Source organism: Macrobrachium nipponense, chromosome 3 (genome assembly GCF_015104395.2).
Source record: "Macrobrachium nipponense isolate FS-2020 chromosome 3, ASM1510439v2, whole genome shotgun sequence".
NCBI lineage: Eukaryota > Metazoa > Arthropoda > Malacostraca > Decapoda > Palaemonidae > Macrobrachium > Macrobrachium nipponense.
In genome coordinates, this window is record NC_087202.1 from 13,823,445 (window position 1) to 13,842,809 (window position 19,365).

Genomic DNA, 19,365 nt, shown 5'->3' on the forward strand with positions numbered 1-19,365 from the left:
AGGTTCTTTGCAGCGTGCCCTCGGCCACTAGCTGCAACCACTTTCGTTCCTTTTACTGTACTCCTTTTATATTATTCCCTTTCTTCCAACTTACTTTCTAGCCTCTCCTAGCACTTGATTCATAGTGCAATGACGAGGTTTTACTCCTGTTATACCTTTCAAGCCTCTTACTGTCAATCTCCGTTTCAGCACTGAATGACCTCCTAGGTCCCAGTGCTTGGCCTTTGGTTTAAATTCTTTATTAAATTCAATTCAATACATGTAATGTAATGGACGAGATCCCACACGTACCTACTTATAAAAATACGATGTGCAAAGAAACATTGCTCAAGTATGTAAATTGACATTTGAATTAAATTATACTTCGAGTAATCTACCGGGAAATTATGAAAAAAAATAGACCAAGAAAAGGATCTCTTTTTAATTCCATATACTTTTTGCGACGCCTGACTCGAAGTAATCACTGGAAGTTCCTTTAAAACGCAGCGCCAAATCTCTCATGAAACTGGAAATCCATTTTACTAGGATAAACAATATTATTATAAGCTGGAGCACGAATATTGCTTGAGCTAATATACATAACGAGCTGATATATCTCGTTTATGAGCTACAATTCCCCTTGTACAGTAAGTTCCAGAAGTGAAGCGACAAATTTCAGAGGATTTCGTTCGAAATTCACTAACTGGCAACTACAACTCGTAGCTGAAAAACTTATTTTTTTTCTACAGTGAAGGCTCTATCAAGCAAAATAAAGCAAACATATGATGCACAAATATCAAATCTACGATATTTATAACAATCATAAGAAAAAATTATGGTAATAGTAATCATTTTAAAGTATAGTAATTACTTCAAACCATAGAAACAAAACAATTTGATATTCTCGTTCAATACAAGATTACCAACATTACCAATGTATATTTCGAGCAATGTGAAAACAAATATTTAATATCATAGTGTATTATCAATTATTTTAGCGAAGATGCATAAAACCATGCAAGTATCAATAGAATATAAAGGGAAAATCTCTGCGACATCAAACATAATCAACCATGAATGCACCTACATTCAATAGAGAAGTTGGGCGTGGTTGGTAGTTCTGATTCTAGCTTCTAGGACCGAGCATAAAACATCATCTTTGAGAAAGGCTTTAACTGCTGCTGCTACCTTCAGGTGGCTAGGCTTAGTTCTGGGCATTGCAAGGCTTACAATGCAGGGCCACTGTCTGTTATTTAGACAAAGATAGAACCTTCAGGACCGACACCTGGAACTGTCCTTGCACCTGGGAAACAGACTCGCTATATAAAAAAAAATAAGAAAGACGGTCACAAGCAACCAGAACACCCGTAAAATCACCACCTGGCTAAGTAGGGAGACGACTGACCCCAACCACCCCTCCCCTCTCTACCTCATAAATGATTTCTGTGATGGCGTGATTCGGAAAGTGCATAGTTAGGCGGGTCAATGTTCACGAGTTCATGGGCCCTTGTTCAAAGTGCCTTTGGGGAACTGGCTGTGACCAGTAACAAGGGGCGTTAACTAAGTGTGCATTCATATGTGCGTGTGTGCCTCTTCCTTTGATAATGGCGTCTTTAGCCAAATCTATGGGAAGACTTGCACAGAGATCCGAGGGAGGAAGGCAGAGACCAAAGAGTTTTTTTTTATCTGTGAGTGATATTCCTGGTTGGCAATGGGTAAGTGTACCTTTACTTTAGCCAAAGGGGATGGCTTGTTACATATTATACGAATGTTTAATCTTTAACTTTGTCTTTAAACTTATGTGTGCTGACGAGTGTGTTTCTCCTGTCTTTGTAACAGACGATTCTGGCGAGGGAACTGAGTGTTCTGGCAAGGGGGGACAGAGGGTACCGTATGGGAGAATAGACAATTGGTGTGACAAATTACTGTTTTAGACATTTTAACGTTGGGGGGTTAACTGAGTTAAGTTAGTCTGTGAGACTTGGATTATTATCTTTCCATTGTTGAATAAACATTTATTTTTTATATAACTTTGACTCTCATTTTGATTACCTGTCAGAATGGAGAGAGAGAGAGAGAGAGAGAGGGGTTACCGAGAGAGTCGAGAGAGAGAGAGGGGTTGCCGAGAGAGTCGAGAGAGAGAGAGGGGTTGCCGAGAGTGTCAAGAGGTTGCTTAGAGAGAGAGAGAGAGAGAGAGAGAGAGAGAGAGAGAGAGATGAGATTGTGTGTGTATCAGTTTGCCTACTGCTTGGGGTTCCACATTTACCAAATAAAAACAAGATTAATATCTGCGTTTAACACACACATATATATATATATATATAAATATAAATATATATATATATAGATATATATATATATATATATTATACATATATAATATATATATATTCATACATATATATATCTATATATACATATATATTATATACATAATATATATATACTTTATTTTTTATATAACGTTGACTCTCATTTTGATTACCTGTCAGAATGGAGAGAGAGAGAGAGAGAGAGATTAGCCGAGAGAGTCGAGAGAGAGAGTTGCCGAGAAGAGTCAAGAGGTTGCTTAGAGAGAGAGAGAGAGAGAGAGAGAGATGAGATTGTGTGTGTATCAGTTTGCCTACTGCTTGGGGTTCCACGTTTACCAAATAAAAACAAGATTAATATCTGCGTTTAACATATATATATATATATATATATATATATATATATATATATATATATATATATATATATATATATTCATACATACATATATATATTCATACATATATATATCTATATATACATATTTATATACATTATATTTACATAATTTATATACATGCACTGTATATATATACATACATACATAGACATATACCTAGTATATGTATATATATTATATATGATATATATATATATATAAATATATATATATATATTTTATATATATTATATATATATTCATATATATTATATATATATATTATATATATATTATATATATATATATCTATATATATATATTAATATATATATATATATATATTATATATATATATATATATATTAAATATAACATACATATGAGAAGTATTATTTTTTCCTTTCTTATTTGTCCGAGATATATTTACAGATAAGTTTGTAATAAGCATAACAGCATTTATGTATCAGTATATAAATCATTAAATCATATAGGAAATAATTTTATAATATATTAACAGATTTAAGTACATTAATCATATCACCGTCATATTCTGATGTCTTATCTTTTATAATATTGTATTTAAATGAAAAGTTGTTTAAAAGTAAAAAAAAATATTGCAATTAGCATATGATAAATTTACATGAATGCGCCATGAAGAAATTGCTGCTGAAAATGCAGATGTGGAATCCACATCGGCATACAAACTTGAATAGCTGCCCCGTAGATTTTTCAATCCGCATAGCAGACGAGATTATTTTTCTGATGAAAAGTTTTCCCACATTCCAAGGATCTAAATGATTTCTCTCCAGTAAAATAAGCTTCCCGAGAAAATGCTGTCACATTCGGACCCTACTTTGGGTCTAGAAAAATTTTTGGGAAAAAAAATAAACCTAAAAACAATCTAGACTCACCTACCTTATCAAGGTGGTCATTTTTTTCTCTTTTTTACGGTAATAGAAAAACATATCTCGAGTTGGCAACATTGTTTGGATCCAACGTAGTACGATCATGGTGGCCCTGTCATGGTTATCAAGCCATGAATATTCACTTCAGTGCATTGAAGTGCCGTGACTTCGACTGATACAGCAGACATTATTGTAGTTTTAATTTCGTTTATATCTTAAGTTCACCGAATAGAATTTTTAATAATCTACTCTGAAATCGACATTTCAGCAAACTGAAAAACTTGAACAGATTACTCAGTAACGAAACCAGTATAAATTGCCAGTTGTGCGAGATTGTCATTCTGGAAATCTTATGTTGTCGTAGTTCTCAGGTTTCTTTCGCTTAATGGGAAGAATAAATCCCCATTTTCTCAGAGCATTTCCTTACTAATAGACATTTGGCATACATGCCAAGCACTGGGGCAACTAAGCTAAGGCCATTCATCCCTGAAACGGAAATTAACCTAAAAAGGTTTGAAAGGTGTAACAGGAGGAAACTTCGCATTTGCACTATGAATCAATTGTTACTAAAGGGTGGAAGAGAATATGAATGGAGTTACAGTTAAAGGAATGAAAGTGGGCTGCAGCACAGAACCGTGAGTAATACCAGCATTGCACCACATGAGGTGCAGACGGCACATATTGATTAAAATGAACTGCAGATATACCACCTTTCAGCCAACTACGCTAGTGAGTCTTCCTTGTGCATGAGGTTGCTAAACTGCATAGTGAACTATCTACTGTTTTTTTCCAAGGAAACTTAATTCAGACAATTCAATCCTGAGGATGAAAGTAATTCATAAAAATGAGGATGCATTCTCCATATTTTAGTGGTTATGGTACATTCACATCACCTGTGCATCTGATGTCTAGGCCAGTCCCTTAGACGACACTCCAGATTGGCTGTTGATAAGCCAATCACAAGGCTGGAAACTCTCTCACTCGAGTTCACATAGGCAGGATGTATGTTCCACCTCAAGTATCCCACAGGAAAGATGGAACATACATCCTGCCTATGTGAACTCTCATGAGTGAGTTTCCAGCTCTGTGATTGGCTTATCAACAGCCAATTAGGAGCAACGTAAGGGAAAGGCCAAGACATCAGATGCACGGTTGATGTGAATCTACTAGTATAGTAACCTAAACAAGGAAGTACTGCTTTATTCCCCTTTGTCCGTTTAAGTGTGTACAGTCTTGATACTTAGTTTCTAACTGACCTTAATCTGAATAAGTTATCCATTTATTTCAATGTCATCAGACTTTCTTACTATGAGCTAGTTTAACCTGGTAACTAGGTTGCATTTATACCACTTAACCTGGAGGATTTCTTGCATGAAATGTGCAAACTGGAACACAATGAAGTTAAAACAGTAAAGTGGGAAGAAACTTTATTTAACCATCTGGTAATGCATCATCAGTGGAGAGGCCAAAGGTACAGATGGAAACTATCAATAAATGATTCAAACAAATCTCTATAGTATAGACTTCATGGTATATCGTTGTACCGCTTAGCAAAAATCAATCAATTAGTCAACATCAAAAGCCTTAAAAGAAAAAAAATGACAGCAAATATGAATGATAGTCTACTGTTCTTCCTCCTATTCATCCAACCAGAGAATGTTTCTTTTGCAAGACTTCATTATCACATCCATTTTCATTTTCATTTAGGTGTAGTAGGAATTTCTCAACTAATGACAGTTGTGCAGGATAAGGTCAGTTTTTTTTTTTTTTTTTTTTTTTGTGGCACACAATGTAAATAACATGAACTCCAGTAAGAAAACCCATAAAATCATGGAGAAAAAGCATAGCTCCAGACTTGTACCGAACATGAATTCAAGTACCAAGTGCACATAATCATCATAAACATTTTTGCCTACTTTTCCCAGCTGAGTTTTGATTTACATCTAGGATATCGGTAAGAGGTTATAAAAAAAACTATCACAATCCATTTCTAATTCCATTTTTCTGATGCCTTTTCCCACCAATTAGAATATAGAATTTAGGCCAAATGCTGTGACCTATGAGGTCCTTCAGCACAAAGGAAAATTTTGAGTAAAAAGGTCTGAAAGGTGTAACAGGTGGAAAACTTTACAGTTGCAATATGAAACAATTTTTAGGAGGGTGAAAAGTAACATGGAATATGAATGGAGGCACTGTACGGTATAAGAAACTAAAAGGATTGCAGCTAGGGGTCGAAGGGATTCTGCAAAGAACCCTAGTAATGCCTACAGTGCATCATATGAGATGCACTGATGACACTAACCCCGTAAGGGACTGTTCCCACTAATGATATAATACTAAATAGTTTTTACATACGTATAACACACTGTAACAGATAATTTCCATAAAGTACTGTATAGTAAAAAACAAAATTTTGATATTCCATAAATAAAACTATTTTCTTATCTAATACTTTATTACCTATATCTATCCACAATGGGTTTATTAGTATATATAATTTAACATGTAATGAAACTAAAACTGAGTATTTACATTCATTGATCAATGAACGGAGTGATTAAACAAAATATAAAATAGCTACGTAATAAAAAGGATAGGTTCCTCCAAGGAAGGCCTTGATGAGATGAAGCTGAAAGTCAATGAAGAAAAGAAATTTTATGATTGACAGTTCAGAAGAGAATTCTAAGGCTAAATGTGTTCAGGAAAATCTGAACAGACAGTCAATCTGCAAAAACTGCAGCTACAAGAAATACATTATAAAAAAAATGGGGGGAAGGGGAACTTTTGGGTGATTAGTGTAAGCTCCTTTTTCATACAAATAAGCATACAGTATATTCGGTCTGGAATGATCAGTAAACATAAAATTTTTTATTCGAAAGGCAGTTCAAAGCACAGCATTCCAAGGTGCACCAAAGTCAGTCTCAATGCTTGAATAATGAGCAGATAAAAACCTTGAATCTGATGGAAGAAAAAAAAATGGTTGTATACACAGCCACAAAAGGTCTGACAACATCTTCCAATTTTCAATGGAATTAGCTTTTCTTTTATCTCTGAGGAGTTGTGGCTAAAGTAACTTTTACATAGAGTTAAAGTAACTTTTACATAGAGTATATGTGTGTATATATATCTAGAGAGAGGGAAAGTGAAGAGAAATGAAGTCTTGGACATAAGCCACCTTGCACACGTTCACTTTGTGGAACCAGTTAGTGACGGAAAATACTAACATGAAAAAGGCTGTGCAAGTTCTGAAGACCTAGATGTGAATAACTTGATATAAATACCAATATACATACAAGTTAAACCTATCGGTTTAAATATACTCCAACACTTGGTACAGCACTTTGCTTAACTGGATAGAACACATCCATACAATTATTCATTATACAAGCTAGAAATGTCATTACCTATTGTGGTACTGGATTAACGGCACTTAAAATTTTCACGGTCAAGAGAGCCTTTAGAATGTTGAAACTTCAGTACTGAATATAATAAACTACTAATTCCTGGCAAATCAATCATACAATTTAAAAGTGGCAACATAATGTAGCATAATCCTCAACTGATATACACAAAGGCCAAGTCAATTTAACAAGGCTTAAATGTTTATGTTACCAAAATATGACAAAAGTCTGAGGCACATTTCTAGTTAGATTCACACACAGCCATTCCTTACAGGTAGCCAAGGTTGAACACTGATCAGCTTACACTGCCAAGGAAGATGGATACATCGCAAAAAGCCATGATGTGTCTCCTTGCCTACATGCAGAGTACAATACGTATTGTACTCATTCATCTTTAATGCAGTACATCAGACAACACGTCATATGGCACATCATCCTGCCTTTTCTAGTTTCTTATTCTTGACAGTATTTCCACTAAAGTCAAATGTCCACTTCCCGTTGTGCAATCACTCATTCGAGCCAGTTCACTGATTTGAGGAAAACTATTCTTTGTTTTGTTCCACCAACTCCGAAGACATGGTCTTAATATATTCTGACAAATCGCCTGATCCATTCTTTTCCGTGCTACATATATCCTTGACAGCACTGTCAATATATGTGTTGTCAAAACCGGCACGTGCAGCAATAGACTTGAACTGGTCTATGACGTCATTCATGTTGAAATTAGCAGTATCTTGAACTTGGATGGATGCTAAAGGTCCTGTGGAAAAAAAATAGATACAGACCCACAGTTACTATTAAAATTATGAATGATTTCATTAATTTATAATGTATTTCAACAAAGGATCCCAAGTATGTTAACCCACTACCTTCTAAGTAAAAATACCAATGGACTCAAGACTCACATTAATGATAAACCAATAATTTGAGAAATAGACTTCACTCCTTCCTGTTGTGTGTAAAGCTTACCTTAAAGCAAAACTATCACAAGATTTCTGGTATGTATTTGGAAACATAGGCACATCTGCTATTTAGAGGTGATTAAAAAAATTCAATATTGTAACTACTTCCCTTTCAAAATTATAACCTAAAACAAAAAATATAGCAAACATTCAAGTTTGTTCAAAACTAACCACTCTCCTATTTCTAGAACCTTTAGAGCTGTTACAAGCAATTGTAATTAAATTTTGTATGGATGCAAAACATCAAAACTGTTCTTAGTTTGATGAAATAAAATGAACTGACAATTCTATGAACAGCTGTGTAAGGTTTGCCCCCATGTATAAATCTAAAATTCATCCAGCCAATTAATTTATACATTCACACCAACAAAATAAATCTACACCACTTAACGCTTGTAAAAATGTTATATTAAGATCATATAACAATTAAGAACTTTTGAAAATTTAACGAATAAGTTGTCAAATTCAGCATTGAAAAATTATACCAGCAAATTTATTTATGAATAAGCGTAAGATCTGTCAAAAGCTAGTTTTTGGATACAAAATATAAAGTGCTGTAGGCAAAATTGCACCCGTCATGCAAGGCAAATACCACAAACATAGACCTCTCCTTTGGTGAAGAAATTACATACAATTTTATAGCATCACAATAAAGGGGAAGTCTGAACTACAGTCAAGAGGAAAGTAACAGATTAACTACAATGATCTACATCTGAGAATAGCACAGACAACTGAAAAAGCAAACTGGCTGTCCATTCCAAACTTTCAAAGCATGAAATTTCCAGAATGAAAAAGGGAAATAAATTTTCATCTACTTCTGATGGCTCATCATGCAATCATTACAATTTCTGCAAACCTAGAAGCAGACAGTCCCTTTTTTCAATAAAAAATCAAGATTAAAAAATTTTGTACCATGCAAATTCCTAATAATTGCTTTGATTTTATCTACATCTCCAATATACTGTATCATAAAAAATAATCCTTCACATCTTAAGACAAAAATCTGTGATAAAACCGTATTAGTACTACTATATGGCCTCATTAAATATGAAAAATTATATGCTCTTCATTCTAAACCTATACTAACCACTCCAAGCTGCCAACATAGAAACAGCACAGTATTCTTACGAACATTACAAAAAAGAAAAAATGTTCTCAATTTCATTAAGAGATCTACTGCTCAAATAAAGGGGCTTCAGGACGTGTGAAAGTCACTTTACACTAGGGGTTCTATCAATTTTAAGAAAACTGTGTCTCACAATTAATTCGAGGTTAACAGCTACAGTTCCTCCTCTTCCAATAGACTACTACTGCTCATTACACCTATAAGGATGATATCAAAATATCTCAAAAGTCAAGGGGGCACAGGAGGGAATGAAAATTTATAAAATAAACTACTATGACTGCTTAAATCTCAAGGATCATCTATTCATCTTGTTTTTAAGTACAAGACCATGTGGTAGCTTTTAAGAATACTGTACATATCTGCCTGACTCCCTTTTCCCATTTTTTTTTTTTTTTAATACAAACAGCATTCACCCATCCAATTATTGAGAAAAACAAAAATGCCAATATTCATTTCACTTAAACATAACATACCAGCATTTGACCCATTTTCTGTTGCAGACATTGACACCAGCTTTCCTTCTGCCTGGCGGTCCATTTCCACTCTCTTCAATCCTCGTTCAATGTAATTTTGGAAGAACTGAGAGGACTTTTTGAGGAAGGGTTCAATATCAGCTTCTGGATGCTTTTGCTTGAAATCATAAAGCTGAATTAAGCCCTAAAAAGAAAAGGAAAGACCACATAAATTTGCATCCTTACATCAGCAGTCACTGGCAAGTCATCAAAACTGGTTGGTAACTTGTTGGACTGTTACTTGCTAAGACCCAATCACAAGAACAGAAGAAATAAAAGCTTAAAAACAACGCAGCCTTACCTCTTTTGTATTCTCTTTAGACCCAATTTTACGGAATATTTCTGATAGCGTATTGTGCGCAGTTTTACTTAATCTCTTCGGAGACTTTACACTGTCCTGGGAATCAGTTGTGCCCTGTGCAGCGGCTAGACGATTGCTATCACCAGCACCACCATCATCATCTGTCTTTGGTTTCTTGGATGGAAAAAACATTCCACATCAATTTCAAGTTAACATTACGTACCAATAATAAAGATTTTTGAAGGTAAACAGTAAAATTATGAGATATCTAGGACTAATCGATATTGAAATAAACTTGTTCAGATTTGTGTACTGCTTTTCTTTTGATGATTGCTGTAAATTAAATTTCTCATCCTGTAATTCTGGTTTTAGTCTCATTTTTATGGTGAATAATTGTGTCTGCTTACAGTTATGTTTAGAAATGAAAAACAAATTACTAGAATTAAAAATTCATTAGGTTGGCTGAGAACAGAAATTAATTTACTTTTCATAAATACTTTACAAAATGTAATTATGATCAATAAATTCTTTTGCTTCCAGAAAATTAAAACTAAATTTGAAAAATTTAAAGAGAAAAGGGAGAAAATAAAAAAAAATTCTCATAATTCTCTGCACATGAGATTAAACCATTCACCCTCACCAGCCACAAGTCATGAGAATCTTGAAGGATAACATTTACACATTATTGGACTCTCAAGGGGTTAAAACCAATATTGTTAAGATCAGAAAATACTAGAGAAAGTAACCAAAAACCACTCCAAAAAATACAAAAACTAACCAAAAAACACTCCAAAAAATACAAAAACAATGTGGAAAGACATAATTAAGAAACCAACCTTTAATGTTTTAGAAAGGTACTTGTGGAGTTCTGAACCGTGTGCATTTTCGATTTTTGAGAAGTGACTCAAAATAGTTGTGCCATACGTCTTACAAAGTGTGTGAATGACTGTCTTGATGGTTCGCAACGGGGTGTCGGAAGGTCGATCAGCCCAGCTGCTCAGTGGGTATGCCTGTAGGTCATAGATATACAATGAAATATGTTGCAATACACACAATTCATCAATGCAAATGTTCCTTAATTGAAAACATATGATAAAAAAAAGAAAAAAAAAAAACCATACATACCATTAGGAAATTATGAACATCAAGTAGAATCTGATCAAGGTCCAGATCACTGGTACGTGAAGGGAGGATACGAATCACTTTCCAGTTGCACTTCATCACCAATTCTGTGAACTTGCAATTACCACCGCTACCCACACTTTCATGCAGCAATTTGAGCAGAGCACTGGGTACAGGAGAAAAAATATACTAGATTCTCATCCATTTAACAAAAATGTTTGGAATTCACATTATTAACAAGTAGTAGTTTAACAACACTACTGATGGTATACTAAACCATGTTTTACCTGAAAACATTAGTGAATTGGGCTTTCTCAACAATACGGACAACAAGGACGTTTATTGCACGCATTATTTGTGGTCCATCTTCTAACTGAGCAAGGCGAGGGTCCAGCAGAATGTTGATTAAAACATGGACTACATCCTTAAGAACATCCCTTGTGGCACGAGTACCCAGAGACTTGTTGTTGAATATCTAAAATTTATGAAATAAAAAGTTGTTACATACATTAAAATAACAGTACATATATGTAATCCATTCTGTTTTCACGCAAGAGGTTTCACACTAAAACTGACAGCAAATTGAACTTATATATCCACAATAGTCCAACATATGTATGTGCTGTACTTCATTTTCATCACTTCACAAGAAACCACTTAAAACATTTGATATCTTACCATCATCACACAATTGGTTAACGACCGATATATCTTGATGCACTCTTCCTTGTTGACAGTAGGAGTGGCCATCTTGGTATTTAAGACTAGACGATACTGTATAGTGGCGACTATTAACAACTGGTCAATGTGTGGCGCTAATTGACCAGATCGTTCCTCAGACTGTAAAACCTCGTCTAACTGTGATAGTGCAGTTATGACAGTGTTTGCATCTGGAGTACCTACCTGTAATGACCCCATAGCATTAGCATTAGTAGTAGCATTTTACCAGAGAGAGAGAGAGAGAGAGAGAGAGAGAGAGAGAGAGAGAGAGAGAGAGAGAGAGAGAGAGAGAGTGTCATGGCTTTAATAAACAAAATATGTAAGCTAAAGTTAAGCTTCTTAACCACAACCTTGTCCTTTTCCAGGTTCCCAGGTATTCACGACTTATTAGAAGACATCTCAATGAACATTTAACTTTTATAATGAACTCTGTATGTGCTATGTTGCACTTTCCTGTCTTAGTGTGCTCAATTATTTCACTTACATGTTTTAAAACTTTCTTGACAATGATATTATAAAGTTACAGTTGTTTCTATATTTACAAATTACTCTATCCAATACACCAACCTGAGATATAACCATGTTAATGGCCTGAGCAGCTCCCTCAGTATCTGGCTGTGTAGCAGAAGGAACTGTCGGTCTCGCTCCAAAGCCAAACCCTGGCCTAGATATTCTGTAATACAAAGTTCACAATGATAAAGCAAAATATTTCTCTGCTGTAACAAAATCACAATTTTTGAAAGAAAATTGTATTTTTCCTAACTCTACAAACCTGAGGTCCTTTACATAAGGAATTACTTTCAGCGCAAGCTGGAACTTGGTCGTAAGATTCTATAACAAGGTACTTAGGCAGTACCTGCTTGTCTGGACGTAAACATTCCACTTTGCTTTAGGCCCAGGAACAGATTGAAGGGTGGCATGAGGTGGGCATATATGTAATGGACCTCAGGTTTGTATAGTCAGGAAAAATACAATTTACTTTTAAAAATTGTGATTTGTTCCTACACGTTATACAAACCATCGATCCTTTACATAAAGAAGACTTACTAATTGGTGGGAGGAATCTGAGTCCTGTGAACAGACTGGTGTCTGCCCAACCAAGGTTCTCTCCCTGGTCGTAAGTGCAGGGGGGGGTGTCCTTGCCTCTGTCCAAATGATCGGAGTGATATCACTGCAAGAGCAATGGGCAGACCTTTGGACCAATTCATAAGAGAAAGGCATGCGTATCTATTATAAATAGCAAACAAGAACTATAGTCGTAAGTAAGAGGCCAAATACGTATATAGCATTGGGATTGTCTCTTACTGCTGTCCACTTACCCCCTTGTTAGGGAAGGGACGAATACCTGCTTCTATCCCTAATGAAAGGGATAGAATGGAGCTTAGTCACATAGCTTACCTGCATCATCACCCTCTCCAGCATGGAAGAGAGAAGGAAGAAAAGCCAGTCACACTAATTCGCTCTCCATTCGTACTGTTACCACAAGGACAAGATGCAACCTTGTCCCGTTAGAAGAGCTGGGTAAGCTACACAACTTGCTGAGCAGCCAACACAGTTCCCAACACCTGTGCAACCGACATGTTCTTGCGGAACGCAAGGGTAGGACCAAACCTCTAAGTTCGTGGGCTCTCAGGCGAAAGGTACGAGTGTCAAAACTCCTTTTGGAGTCATACGCTTTCCTGATCACCTCACGAAGCCAGAAAGAAATAGTGTTCTTGGACACTTCTTTCTTGGTTACCCCAGTGCTTATGAAGAGGTGTCGACGCTCAGGCCTGAGATGGCGAGTTCTCTCCAGATAGCGCCGTAGCACTGTAACAGGACAAAGTAGCATCTCTTCCGCATCATTACCAGTGAAGTCCTCTAGGGAGGGGACCGTGAAAGACTTGAACCTATCGTCAGGGACCAAAGAGTTCTGAGTCTTCGCTACGAAATCTGGGATGAAATTGAGCATAACTGATCCCAATCCTCTCGAGTGTCTAACATTAAACAAGAGACCATGAAGTTCCCCTACTCTCTTCACCGATGTCAGGGCCAGCAGAAAGACTGTCTTGAGGGTCAGATCCCTGTCTGATGACCCCCGGAGGGTCTACGAGTCAAACTCCTTAAAACTAGTCACGTCCCACTCAGGGGGCCTGAGTTCTTTGGGTGGGCAAGACCTCTCGAAGCTCCTCATAAGAAGGGATATTTACATGGAAGAGGAAATATCCACCCCTCGCAACTTTAAGGACTACAGCCAAAGCAGCTCTTTATCCTTTAACTGCAAAGAAAGACTAGGAAATCCTCTACCTGCTGAAGAGTGGCTCTGAGCGGAGAAAGACCGTCTGCGACACCAACCACAAAAGACGGACCACTTTCCCTGGTATACTGCTGCAGATGACTGGATGAGGCATCCTGCCATCTCTGTTGCTGCTCGGCAAGAAAAGCCTCTCACTCGCAAGAGATGGTGGATAACCACCAGCTGTGAAGACACAGGGAATGTACTGCCTGGTGGTGCCGTTCCATATGCGGTTGACACAGCAGGTTGTGTCATGGGGGAATCTCCCATGGTGCCTCCGAGAGATGAGCCACCAGGTCCGGATACCAAACAGCCTGAGGCCATTTGGGCGTCACCAGAATCATCCGAGGGTTGCTGGTGACCAGCACCCTGCTGATCACTTTGCGAATCAGACAGAACAAGGGAAAGGCGTACAATTCATGGTTGTCCCATGGGTGTTGGAACGCGTCCTTTGCAGCTGCCCATGGATCCAGCACAACCGAGAAGAAAACCGGGAGTTTTCTGTTGTGCCGGGTGGCAAAAAGATCCACCAATGGACGCCCCCACAGGTCGAATAGCCTTTACGCCACGTCTGGGTATAGAGACCATTCTGTCCCAATCACATGATTCTGGCGGCTGAGCTTGTCTGCCACTACATTCCTCTTGCCTGGAATGTACATGGCTGACAGCTCTACCAAGTGAGCCGCTCCCCACTCGTGCACCTGCACCATCAACTGATGCAATTGGGAGGAAAACTAATCCCCCGTTTGTTGACATATGCCACTACCGTGGTGTTGTCGCTCATCAACACCAGTGTCCCATCAACCATTCCCGGAATTCTTGGGCCTGTGACCAACACTCCTTCAGTCTCCACTGATGAGACTGCAGGTGAAGACATCTGTGAGGGACTAGCTTCTCTAACAACGACTGGTGACCGATCACAGCCTGCCAAAGCTGAGCCGGCTATTCCTGTTGTGACAGGAACCAACAAGCTGCCCCCCTGAGCCTGCTGATCCGCGAGTCTGCAGGGAAGACTTGTGCTGCTACTGTATCGATCAGCATGCCCAGGTACTTTATCCTCTGCTTGGGTTTGAGATCAGACTTCTCGAAGTTTATCACAATCCCTAGATCACGACAAAAGTTGAGAAAATTATCTGTCCTGCAGCAACTGCGAGCGACAGCTCTCCAGGACTAGCCAATCGTCGAGATACCTCAAAAGACGTATCCCGACCGAATGGGCCCAAGCTGACACCAGAGTGAATACTCATGTGAACACCTGAGGGGCGGTCGAGAGTCCAAAGCAATATGCCCTGAATTGGAACACCGACCTGTCGAGGATAAAGCGAAGGTACTTCCTGGAGGACTGAGGGATGGGTATTTGAAAATACGCATCCTTCACATCCACCAAAAGCATGAAAACATTCTCCCTGATGGAATCGAGCATGGAATGTGTCGTTTCCATCATGAACCGAGTCTGGGTAACGAATCGGTTCAGTGGAGAGAGATTATCACTGATCTCCAGGCCCCCATAGACTTCTCCACCAGGAAAAGTCGGCTGTAGAACCCCGATGACAGTTCTCGCATGATTTCTACAGCTCCCTTGCTCAGCATCGTCTGCACTTCTTCCCTGAGTGCTACGTCCCTGGCAGAACCGGAAACATAGGTCTGATGATGGACTGGGTGGGAAGTGAGGGGTGGCCTAGACTCGAAAGGGAGAAGATATCCCTCCCGAAGTACATCTACTACCTGGGTCTCGGCTCTGTAGCGCTGCCATGTTGCCCAATGGCTCGCCAGGCACCCCCCTACTTTCGGCAGCGTTTCCCCTTCTTCCCCTTTCACTTAACCCCCCTTCCCACGAGAGGAGGAGGGCTGAGAGGGGGGCTGACGCTCACCTTTTGAAGCGAAGGAGGAAGGCTGGGTCTTTTCACGTGCGCCCTTCGATATTACCAAAGTCTTGGGGGCAGAGGAAGAGCTGGCTAAGCTCCGAGGCTTAGCCGCAGTTGAACAAGACTGCCCAGACGTCTTCATAACTGCCTAGTGTACCAAACTGTCACTGTCTTCAGCTCTCCGTTTCTCCACCGAAGCATCCACCATCTCTCTAGTGAAGAGAGATGAGGAACCCACCAAAGGTCCATTCCTACGACCCATTGCCAACTTGTGACCAGCCACCCTGGTTACCTGATTCAGGACAGCGTCCCTCCTCCTCAGCACCAGATTGGCCCACAGATTAGCAGTCTCCCAAAGGCCGAGTCTTCCCCAGAAGCTATAGGTCCCGAAGAAGCTGCGACCCTGGATACTGTGAGGGACTACAGATCCAGTCACAGTGGTAGACTCCAGGGCCATTGCCTCTTGCTGCATGAACCAGAGGTTCTCCAACAGCGGGTGTTGCAAACGCAAGCCCAGAGTTAGACAAGCCAACTCCGGGTCAACCTGTTTGGTCGGCAAGGGGTCAGACGAAGGTACATAAAAGCGCTGCTGACGAAGCAGAGGAGGGGGAAGCAACTTGTCTGACCTGCCGGACCGAAGCAAAGCTTCATGTCCTGGGACAAGTGCGTTCACCTGGTCCAGCACACCGTCAAGGAAGACCAAGGAAGCCCTACGGACGCTCTGGGTTCCACTTTTGGACCCCAGAACGACTCTAACCTCGATGGACAGTCAGAGGAGGCAACCGTCGATCCTTTCCCCGAGGTCATTGTGCCGACGGATCAGCGTGATGACCCCGCAAAAGACCTCTGTATCTCGGGGGTAACTGCGTCCTGAGGCAATGGACCATCAGGTCCATCCAGGCCGAGCCCCTCCCGAGACACTCTTCCTTTGGAAGGAAGAACCTCGTCAGCCCCCTGAGATCTCCTCTAACCACTTGAGCGTATGACCTCTCGGGTCCTAAAACCAAACCAGGCACATAGATAGATAGATAGATATTTTATTGACCATTCTCCACAGAAACATCAAATACAATATTATAAAATTACACAACGGTCCAAATACATAAACTCATTTCACAAGTTACATTTCCTAAAAAGGAAAAAGAAAATCAAAAATAACTGTATTCAAAACAAATGGCAACAATAATTAATATAAATTTTTTAAATAACACAAAAGAGATCATAACGAGAGCTGTTTAGAATATCCAATTCTATATCACATAGCAACAATAATATACAATAGACTAAACATCACACATTCAGATTAGACTGGAAATGCGTTAAAATTGTAACACAAAATGAAGTCTGCTGGGCGAGGCACAATGAGAGAGTTTGCATCTTATTATTTGAAAACCTTCAAAATTAAGCTTGCGATATGACAAACATTTGCATAGTCTGATCTTTCTACCATCAAGTCGCTCATTGATGAGATATCAAATTGGGTCCGAATCTGGTAGGTCCTGGGGCATGCTTCGATTACATGTTGCTCAGTTTGTATTTGGCCACACACACACAACCTCTCCTCTACAGGTAACCGGCCCCTCCCTCTTCTGTTCCAACGGCCAACCTCAATAGCAAGAGAATGGGAACTCAGTCTTAATCTTGTCCACTCCATTCTCTCCAACTCATTTACATTGGTTTTTTTACTATAAATATCATGAACGTTAAATTCTGAATTGATGTTTTTATAGAAACTTAATCTACCTGAGTTTGAGGTAGTTACTTCATGTTTCAGTCTTTCAGATGCTTGCATTACATCGTCAATATCATTATCTAACAAGTCTCTGATATAACGTGAGGTAGGGGTATTAAATTGCAAAATTAGATTAATTACATGGCCCAGCGGATCGTCTCCCATTGTACCACGCTCCACCCAAGCTTTAGCGAAAAACTGTCTCTGCTTTGACCTGACCAGTGAACGGAAATCAACGAGACCAAGTTCGACTAAGCAAAGCGAATTTGTAGTGGTTTTCCTTACACCTAGCAGTTGTTTTATGCACCATAAATATAATTTTTCCATGGGTCTCAAATCACCGTTAATCCAAGATTCATTTCCATACATTAATGCTGGTAACAGAGCCGAATGAAAAACCCTTTTCCTGATATAGAAAGGAACATCATTATTTTTATTCAAGAATGAAATAAATTTTAAAACATGACACATTCTAGTTTGTGCTTCTGCTTTCACTGGCGATGATATAGAGCCATCAGCAGTAAAAATACATCCTAAATATACATATTGCTCGCAGGGATCAACAACAATACTCCCTACAACCATTGGCTCGTTATCGCGTCCATTGCCATTTATCACAAAAAATTTAGTCTTACTACTATTTACTTTCATTCCATGAGAGCTACAAAACTGATTGAGTAAATTTAACATTTCCATCATACCACACCTGGTTGTTGAAAGGAATATCGTGTCATCCATAAAGGACCAAGGATGTGTGACCAACCCAAAACCCATCAATACCACAATTATTTTTAATCAATCTTATAAGATCGTCCACAAAAATGACAAACAATAGACATGAGGTTGGTGACCCCTGGCGAACACCAATTGTCGAAGCAATTAGAGTTGTCCCAACAATACTATTGGTAATTTTGTACATAGAAATAAGTGCTACTATCATTACAGATCCACAACCCAGTCTTTTCAATATCAAAAATAAAGTACGCCTTGGTACTCTGTCATAAGCTTGTTGGAAATCAATAAATGTCACAAAAAGTTTGAATTTTTTCCTCTTTGCAAGGTCAATCAACAATCGTAAAGATATGATATGCTCCAAACAACCCCTTCCCCTCTGCGACCCCGCCTGCTCCCTGCATGGAGTAAACCAAAGAGAGAGTCGGGCACACAGAACTGCATCATACACTCTCATGGCTGGACCAAGAGAAGCACACTCCTCACAGTACCCCCTAGTCGCCTCGCTTCTCCTGGCGTACCCCCAAGGAGGTTGAAGGGACAGGTGAGGCAGATCAGAAGCTCCCACTCTGTCTACCGGCAAAACCGGTGGACGGAGAGGGATGCAGGTCATCACCAATCCGCGGTGATGATCGGTCTGCAGGCCTAGACCGGCGGTCTCCCTGTGGAGAAGCGCTGGTCCGAGGACGGTAGCGTCAATCTCTCGGGTCAGGGGAACCGCTACCAGCTCCCCGGACAGTCTGATCACGCTGGTGTGATCGACAGAGGAGCGAGGACAGCATAACCCGGAGAAGGAGGTGGAAAATAATCCACCTGCGAAGTATGCGGCACTGGTGCTTGCACCACAGCAGAGGGTGTTACCGCCGCATACCCAGGTGTCAGGAGCATTGTTGTCGTCCTCGACTCGGCTATGTGTGTTACTGGGACTGCTGCAAGATGGTGAAGCAGTCCCTTTATCGTAGGAGTGCCAGGTAGATTCAAAGTTTGCCATACCTGCTGCAGATCCCGACTCGCGGAGGCAGACAAACCTGAAGAAGCAGC

The 19,365-nt window shown here is 39.2% G+C and overlaps 1 protein-coding gene across 8 annotated transcripts in view; it reads right to left on the reverse strand.

The window, feature by feature from the left end:
* Positions 1 to 6,012: 6,012 nt before the first annotated feature.
* Positions 6,013 to 19,365, reverse strand: part of LOC135221632 (cytoskeleton-associated protein 5-like) — a 173,012-nt gene continuing 159,659 nt past the window's right edge. For all 8 annotated transcript variants that reach the window (XM_064259301.1, XM_064259304.1, XM_064259300.1 and 5 more), the window contains 8 exons: positions 12,288 to 12,393; positions 11,679 to 11,903; positions 11,288 to 11,475; positions 11,004 to 11,166; positions 10,715 to 10,888; positions 9,879 to 10,052; positions 9,539 to 9,722; positions 6,013 to 7,737 (listed from right to left, as the gene is read on the reverse strand). In XM_064259301.1, the coding sequence (XP_064115371.1) occupies positions 7,520 to 7,737; positions 9,539 to 9,722; positions 9,879 to 10,052; positions 10,715 to 10,888; positions 11,004 to 11,166; positions 11,288 to 11,475; positions 11,679 to 11,903; positions 12,288 to 12,393 (1,432 nt within the window). In that variant the 3' untranslated portion in view covers positions 6,013 to 7,519. The remainder of the gene's footprint in view (positions 7,738 to 9,538; positions 9,723 to 9,878; positions 10,053 to 10,714; positions 10,889 to 11,003; positions 11,167 to 11,287; positions 11,476 to 11,678; positions 11,904 to 12,287; positions 12,394 to 19,365) is intronic.